The following is a 9394-nucleotide window of genomic DNA, read 5'->3' as shown; positions in this document are numbered from 1 at the left end:
GAGCTATTAAAAACATGAGTAATTTTTATTTTTTATTTTGTTTTTTCATAAAATATGTTGATAAATAACTGGATCGACATTTTTGAAAATTTAGTACAAAATTCCACATAAAATATTCTTATATTTTGTATAAAAATATGCAGATACAATTTCATACTGTACCTATAAATATGAAATTGAAATAAAAATTTGGACAAAATTACAATTATGAATAATGGTTTTCATTATTTTGTTATAATTAAAAAAAAAAAAATTGACATTTTAAAAATATGTACCAACGTAGATTAATTTTAGATATTATCTATTTATAACATATTAAGCTTATTCACACTATTTTACGGTAAAGTCGTATTGACTCAAAATAAATAATTAACCATAATTTTAATAGTATAATAAAGTACTTTAGTAGCAATGTCAAAAAATTCATCATAACATGTAATATGTACTTAGTGATGTATATACTATATTTAGATCGACATACCGTCTCAACTAGAGATAGTTAATCGTTTACAAAGATAATACATTAAATCAAACTTAACATAATATATTCTTAACAGTGAACTACTCCACAACTATTTTAAGCTGAGGTACCTAATCCACTGGTAGTCTTTTTGATAGTACATTCTATCGTTAAAATTATTATTTTTTTAAATTTAAATGTATTGAAAATTCTATTGAAATTATAACTACTAGATATTAGTGTTATAAAGTACAATATTTATATTTAATTGATTATTTAATACAATTCTATTTCTAAATATTAATATATCTAAAACTATAATGCAATACAATTTGCAGAAATATTTTAAAATGTAATTCGAAAATGTATAAAATACAATCTACAAATGCATATTATGGTAGTTATAATATAAAATAGGTACATCATACAACTGATAAAAAGTAATAAATAAGATATATAAATTTTGGCAGAATTTTTAATTTCAGGTCATTAAACCTTATAAAATGTAATTTTAAATAATTTATATTTCAATTGTATCTATAATCATAATAATATTATCCTTACAACAATTAAAAAATTTTAAAATTTAAAAAAAAACAGAGGTAACATTTACCAATCAGTAGTATTTTATTATTTATTCACATATTATAAAAACAATTCTTAGTATTTTGAAAATTAATTTGCTATACAAAATGTTTTCATTTATATTTTCATTTTTTCTTTTTTCAATATACAAGTACTACAGAATTAATTAAAAAATATCAATAAGTTATACTGCAGTTAACTTATCGAGGTTTTTTAGCGCTATCAAATATTATTTTCAAACGTTAGACAAAATAAATATTAAAAAAAAAAAAATAAATAATATTATTATTATTATTATTTTTTTCATTAAGTAATACTACTGATTTTAAATACTTATTATTTTATTTTAAAATATTTTATAATTAATTAATTAAAAACTGTAGTGCCAAACAGAAGTTTTCAAAAAATATCACAGATAGAAAGTACTATACTGTCATATGAAATAAAATATACAACGATTTAATATTTTAAATCAGAATTCTTTAAACTATAGATAGTGGACAGCATCTGGCATTAAACAAATCTTATCCGGGTCTCTGAATGACAATAAATAATTTAAAAATATTCATAATATCTCGTAACTATTATTGTATGCCCTTTCTCAAACCTCATCATGATGTGTCGTGTATTACATATGCGATTTACAACTTTACCAAATATAATTATCATCTAGCTATATCATAATTTAATATACATTTTATAGTTAAAACGATATGGGGTTATATTAAAATTAAATATGTATAAAATAAAAATATAATAGCTACAGTTTACATATTGGTTTATACGATGATGCACTGTTGACATAGGTAAAAGATTATATTGTATTTTTATTTTTGAGTACAAATAAATATTGGCTTAGAATTTTAAAGTAGATTGATACCAGAAATCAAAAAAGTAATTTTAGTACATTAGAAAGATATAGAACTTATTTAAAGTCATTTTTCAAAAACGGTCGAACTAAGGTCAAATATTGAAGTTTATAGCACATAGAATTTATTGTTCACGAAATATTTATTATTTTATTTTTAAATTACAATTAAGTTTAAATGATATAAAATATATATGTTTATTATCTTTATAAACACCCAATCGAAAAATAATTTTTGAAAAATGTTGCGTTTAAATAGTCGAAAAAATTTGTCGAAAATAGCATCTATACACCAAATCAAAAAACCAAAAATATATTTATTCGCACGCGTTACACTAAGCTTAGTAACACTTTGTACAAATTGTGAATTCTTTTGATAAAATCTAACTAGTAGTTTCATTATTTCAATACAGGTAAAAAAAATATATATATATTTACAGTGAATTTTTAAATCAAAGCTTACATAATTGATTTTTATTTTACCAAATTTAATTTTTAAGTTAAATTCAAAATCTTAAAAGTTCAAATATGTGTTCGTTTATATACTATTCTATATTTTGTAGTTTTATAATCTCAAAATATATGATTTAATAATTGAAAAATTAAGTTTTTATTTTTAATGATAGCTTTTTAGATTCCAAATCGTGAAGGTGGAATCGGAACCGACAAAATTTAGTACAAAAACATGCCTCTCGGGAAAGGACTCTCACACCTTGTGAAATAGTCAGATTACGATAATTGTTTATTTTTTTTTGAAAAACATTATTAATTCGATTTGGACTTCAATAAAATCATTTATATTTTTGTAAAGTAATAAAACCTTATACGCAATAAGTTGTTTAGTATTAAGGTTGGGTTAAAGTCGTGTTTTACTGATTCATCATTTGATCGGTTTGATATTATTTTTCTGTACGATCTATTGCCAGTCTACACGACATAAGTATAATTGTATGCGTTTTGCCTCTTAATAAATAACCCGATACGATACTCTTGAATGTAAAGCTAAATAATAATCAATAGTAATCTATAAAGCTGTACATAGCCAGCTATATTTATAGCTTACTTTTTTATATAACAAAAGTATGAAAAAAAAATGTTGGTACAAAATGTAATAAACTAAAATTTCATTTTATTCTTAAAAATGAAACAAATGTATAATCATGTATATCTATTTAAATTTGACGTGCAAAGACAGTTTAAAGCTAATTTTTTTTTTTTTTGGACACGTATTACAAAAAATAATTAACAACTTGTGAAGTATAAATTAAACAATCAAGTAAAAAAATTAATTAAGTTACATTTTTAAATCGTTATCGTTTTAAAGTTAAAATAATTCAACTATATTCTCTTGTAATAATATTCAGACCATTCGTGATATGAGCAGTGTTGTTTCCTGAGTAATCCATGTTTAACTGGCCAAAAATCCACCATCTACTGGAATTGAAACACCATTTACATAGGTAGAATAGTCACTGAGCAAAAATAGAGTGACATTTGCGACGTCATCACACTCTGTAAGTAAATGTATAAAAAAATTATATTACAATAGTAGCTAAAGCTATATTAAAACAATAACTACATATTATTATTTAATTTTACTAAATGAATTTAGTAAAAATATACTATTTTGAACAATACAGTAAAGTGTGTTTGTGAGTATGACAATTGTTAAAATCATATTCAAATATTTAATTAGGTAAATAATCAATTTTATATATCCAATCAATATTTATACTGTTTAACATGTTTTTAGAAAAATCTAAGCTTTGAATTAAATTATTTAAATTTAGTCTAGCTGCAGTAATATATTATACAAAACTAAATAATACTATAATATAACATTTAATACTATTATAAAATCTAAATTGTCTAATATTTTTATAAAACATTAATTTGTCTATTAAATTGAATACTTGTGAATAGACTGGATCATTAATTCCTTCAAAAATTAACTGTATTGTTTTTCTTAATAAAGTAGGTATAGGAATTTTTTTAATTTTACTTATAAATTATATTAATATAAAAATTTAATTTAATTAATTTTGACAAAATATATTTTTATTTAGTTAATTTATCAGAGTCATACATTTATAATAATTTAAAATGTATATATTAAATTTTTATGCTACATCTAAAATTAAATTGTGCACACAATTTTTCAAAATCCTGTTCAACAATTTTTAAATGTAGATATTTAATATAAAATAAATATTTTTAAAAATTAAGTAGCTACTCATAAGTCATAGTTTCTAATTTCTATATTTTATTAAAAAAAATTACTTGTAAAAAAATTGATGTAAGCATATATCATTTAATTACTGCTCAGAAGTGAATTTTAAATATTTATTTTATTTAAAATACTTTAAACTTTTACATTCCTCATATTTTTTAAAAAAATAGGGAAAACTGCTCTAGTACACTATTTATAGTATAATGCTCGAGTAATCGATAAATAATAAATGTATTATTGTATTTATATTATAATATTATACATAATACGAGATAGTTTATAATTAATTTTAAAACTAACATAACATCATAATATTACTATGGTTTTAAATTATGCATTTTTTAAACTTTATACTTTTATGGAGTCTTATATTTTATAATAATATTTAATTGGGTTATAATAAAACAGAAATACATTTATACGTAATACAGCAATAATTACTACCTACTGAAACTCATTCTTAGAAAAATAAGAGAGGTGATATGATTTACTAGAATGTAAAATACTGTTGGAAGTATTAAGACATATTATAGACCTTCTATACGTATGAAGAAAAAGAAGATATAGTTGATAATTTACAAAATAGAACTACTAAGAATACAAGTACTTTAATAAAATATAGTTCTGTATTATGTGTATATATTTACCAGCAAATCGTCCAAGTGGTATTCTACTTAAAATTGGGTTAGATTTCTCTGGATCTGACCATGCTTTAGCACCCATTTTTGTCATAACCACAGTCGGGTTGACGTTGTTGGTACGGATACCCAATTTTCCCAACTCGATACTCATAACTCTTGTCACTTGATTGACTGCACCTTTTGATGCACAGTATGACGTATGGTCTGGAATAGCTCTCTACAATAATAATAATTCAATTAATATATTATGTTTATAGTGTTTACCTACTTGTGGTGATTTTAAGTTAATTCAAATAATTCACTACCTAAGTAAATATAAGTGTAAAATATTACTTTAAATTTAATGCATACCTAATATTAAATATAATATAATTATGTATTACGAATGCGCACTGTGCACTATGTATTTTATACATACAATGCATTCATAATTTATAATCAAACTATTTTGTTAATTTTTGAGAAATCATTGATATAAAATTTGTTTTTCTAAAATTATTTCAGTGTGTTTTAGGTAGTCACTTGAAACGTTTTGCTAAATTTAATAAATTATTGTATATAAAAAAAAACAGTTACCATTTTAAAACTGATAGTTTTTTTACTTAAAAATAATTAATTATGTATAGTATTAAAATATATAAAATATACGTAGTTACATGTGTATAATGATTAATTTACTATTAATATATTATAAGGTCATAGATGTGAGCATTTTATCAATTTTAAATATATAAAAAAAAAAATGTTGATATTCGTGAACTTATTCGTATTTAAAAAGTTTAAATATAATAATATCATATAATAGCTTTATAAATATTATTTAACTATCATTCTAGCCGTATTATTCCAATATATTATTAAATATTAAAATTATAGTTTGATTCTTACCGGACAACAATAACCGCCAAGTTCATCATTCATAATTATTATAATCGATATGATATGTATGTACTTTTTACGTACATCGAATAGATAACAGTTTATTAGTTGTAATAATTTAATTGGATCATAACCATAATAAGAAAAATATATGTACCTAATATTTATTTTATGAGCTTAGTGTGACTCACGGTTACAATTGATTGACGTTAAAAATATTAACAAATACACTTAGGTACAGGCAATCTGTGATTCTTAACTTTAATATAATATAATGTATAATACATACTTCAGAAATTGTCGAGGACACGTTAACAATGGACCCTTTAATTCCAGCGTCCTTCATGTTCTGTGCTACTGCCTGACTTATGCGAACGATTCCTCTTGCATTGATGTTTAATGTTCTGAGAAAGCAAATGTTTTAAAAATATTAAATCGATGGCTTTTAATTAATTCAAGCAAATAATATTACCAATTCTAATCTTATTTTAGTTGAAATTAGGTTTATATTGAACTCATATTTTATTAAATAATAAAACCAGCAGAGATGTTTTACATATTGTAATGTTGATGTTTTAAGTATGAATATATGTCAGAATGTACATTGTACATTTCGGAATAATAATTACTATTAATATTAAATGTACTTTTAATAATATGGTGTATACTGTATTTACGAAACTATAGAAAATTAATACGTTTTTCTGAATATTCTACCTTTTAAAATATTTAAAATCTACAAATTGTTAATAAAATATCAATAAAAATCATTTATTTTAACAATTCACAAAACATCAGTATTTGAATAAATTACGTTCAATAGTAATAATAATATTGTAATTTCATTTTTGACAAGTAATTTAAAGATTTTTTTTTTTTTTTTGATTTCTCTATTTGGTTATATTTTTGTTTTGGTAAATCAACAATATGTTACATTATGATACAATAAGATCTGTATGTACATAATGTAGTGAAACGTAAATGTAGAACCAGGTGTCCATTGATATCCCTTCAAATTTATTTTAAAAGATAATGTTATCTTATAACATTATTTAATTTTAATTAGAATAGATCATTTTTATAATTCAAGTTATCTTTCAACACCCATATAATATTAATGAGTTTAAAATTTTAAATGTTTCAATGTACATTAATTTATTTAATAATAGAATATGTTAAACAAATCACTTTGAATACATACGCTGATTATTACTCAAGCTTTTTGTTTTTAAAGTTAGACAATTTTAGCTTTGGAGGTTTAGAATTTAAAATTTAAAACTATAGCATAAAATATTTTATATCATATTATAAATTGTACGTTTGATTTAAATATTTATAAAAAAAAAAAAAAAATTATTAACATACATATTTATTATTTTTTTTAAGAACTTCAAGTCTTAAAATATCAACATAAGCAATAATATGTTCCTTAAAAAAAATGAACTTCGACTAATTCAATTTTAAAATGATCTTTCTAAACACTGTTATCAATATGATGTATAACAAAATATAAGTAGGTAATTAATAAGTAATAAATCATGAAATTATTAATTCTATAATAAAAGTATATTAATATTATTAATTATTTTTGCTAGAATACTATCGAATACTCATGTTAAATAATAATAATGAAAAAATACATACTTGTCCCATCCTTCTTGTGTCATGTCAAAGAAAGATTCAATGAATGCAACTCCAGCATTGTTCACCAATCCATGGACTGGTCCCAATTTCTTAATAATATCATATGAGTTCCAATCACCTACATCTGCACAAACTGGAGTTAAGTTAGGTCCGGCCGGTGGTAATTTCTTTGGGTCACGTCCTACAGCGAAAACGTGAGCACCCAATTGCACTAGACGTTTAGTGATCGTCTCACCAATTCCTATAATCACATTCTCAATATTAAAATACAATACTATACGAGATTTAATTTATTTTCAATACTTTAAAACAAATTGTTGTTCAACGAAAAACTATAAGAATATATAAAAATACAATATTTATTACTGAAATATCTTATTATCGCTTTCGCTTTGTTACATCAACAATTATTTGTTTAAAATGTTTATCTATCAATATTACATAATTCATTTAAAGCAAAATAATATTAAGTTGTTTGAGTTATTATTATAATTTTAATGTGATACGCAATGCAATTGAAAAGTCCTAATAATAGTATACAACAGTCGTTATAATAGTTTTTTTTTAACTGGGTTTTCCCTATGAACATAAAACTTAAATTAAAATAATATCTCAGCACATATAAATTTTTAACTACTGCAAATTCACATAAATACATATTTTAGGTAGGTATTATTACTTTTGCCTACTAATATTTTATTTTATTCCATAAAACTAAAAGCTTAAATATAATATTATCATGTTACATTTATTTAAAATCAGTATTTTTATAGAATTAATAAAATTGCAACTTAAAGTTATTCAAATACACTAACAATACAGGAATATCATAATTCATAGATATAACTACTTATGGCAAACCTATATCAAAATATGTCATACCTATGAGTATCATTACTTGAAATAAAATTATCACAAATTTAAAAGTAATACCTACTAAAATCTGTACACATCAAATATCCTAAATCAATGCGACGGTAAAAAATTATAAAAATTATCTAACTTATAGAACGGGGTGAAAAAGAAAACGAACACTGTAAAAGATTCTGGTTTCAAGTTTTTCCAAAGTCACGTAGATAAAATAATTTCGAATTTCGAAAGACCGACTAAAAAAACTCGTTTTTAAATATCAGTAGGTAAACCCGTCGGAAGATGTATAATATTCAGATGTAATTATCTTGTAAATTATTCATAGTAGACCTAATTGTTTGATGTTCGATAAAATACTATAATAATTATTAATATAATACCGTATATCCGATCGAAATAATAAAATAAAATATAATATTATTATAAACCACCGATCGCATTGTGTATTAATAAAAAAAAAATTTTTTTGTAAACGATTTTTACCTGCATTGGCACCGGTAACGATGAACTTTTTTCCGACAAAGAATTCTTCCATGTTGTCGTATAGTCGTGAAAGTTTGAGAGTATGAATGAACAGCAGTACGATTGCGCGGGTAGGTGGTACTGAAGGTATATGGTCCAAGTCGCTAGCCGATTGACGGTATTTATATTGTTTTCATAGCCGAGCCCGGCCCGTTATCTCTGGAGCACATTACATAAACATAATATATTATATTATTAATTTACCATACGTGCCTGTTGTTTTTGTTGTTATTACTTTTTTCCGATTTAATTGCCAGCCGGTGAAACCGATTTATTAGTACGTAGTAGTATTAACGTTCACGCGGGTCGAAGGGCAGTGTCAAATTGGTTCGAAACGAATATAATATTAATATATTATTATAATAATATTTTCATAATGCTACTATTGCCGTAGATGAAGGTTACACCGTAATAGATGTTTCCATTTCATCGAAATATTATACAATTATTTTCTTCTTTTTTAATTCTCAACACTTGTTGGATAATAACGAAAACCTTAAATTAAGTTTAAAACTAATACAAATTCGACAAACAAATTCGAAGACCCTGTTTAAAATTCATTAAAATAAATGTATGAAGTATTAATTAATAAGAATAATATACAAGTAAAAAATAAATTTTATTTTATCAAATTTAATTGATAGTAAATATTTAATACTTCAATGCGTTTAATGTATAAAAAATTATTATAATAT

At 22.7% G+C, this 9394-nt stretch overlaps 1 protein-coding gene across 1 annotated transcript; it reads right to left on the bottom strand.

Annotated features, from left to right (window-relative positions):
• Positions 1–3022: 3022 nt before the first annotated feature.
• On the bottom strand, positions 3023–9001 carry LOC114128017 (L-xylulose reductase-like). Its single transcript, XM_027992423.2, has 6 exons — positions 8935–9001; positions 8661–8858; positions 7308–7548; positions 5953–6067; positions 4791–5001; positions 3023–3425 (listed from the first exon to the last, which is right to left on the bottom strand). The coding sequence occupies exons 2-6, from the start codon at positions 8710–8712 to the stop codon at positions 3322–3324; spliced, it is 723 nt and encodes a 240-aa protein (XP_027848224.1). The 5' UTR covers positions 8713–8858; positions 8935–9001; the 3' UTR covers positions 3023–3321.
• Between the last annotated feature and the right edge of the window lie 393 nt (positions 9002–9394).

The sequence above is a fragment of the Aphis gossypii genome, chromosome 2 (genome assembly GCF_020184175.1).
Source record: "Aphis gossypii isolate Hap1 chromosome 2, ASM2018417v2, whole genome shotgun sequence".
Classification (NCBI taxonomy): Eukaryota; Metazoa; Arthropoda; class Insecta; order Hemiptera; family Aphididae; genus Aphis; species Aphis gossypii.
Note: the sequence above shows the minus strand (reverse complement) of the source record. Positions and strands in the feature narration are given on the sequence as shown.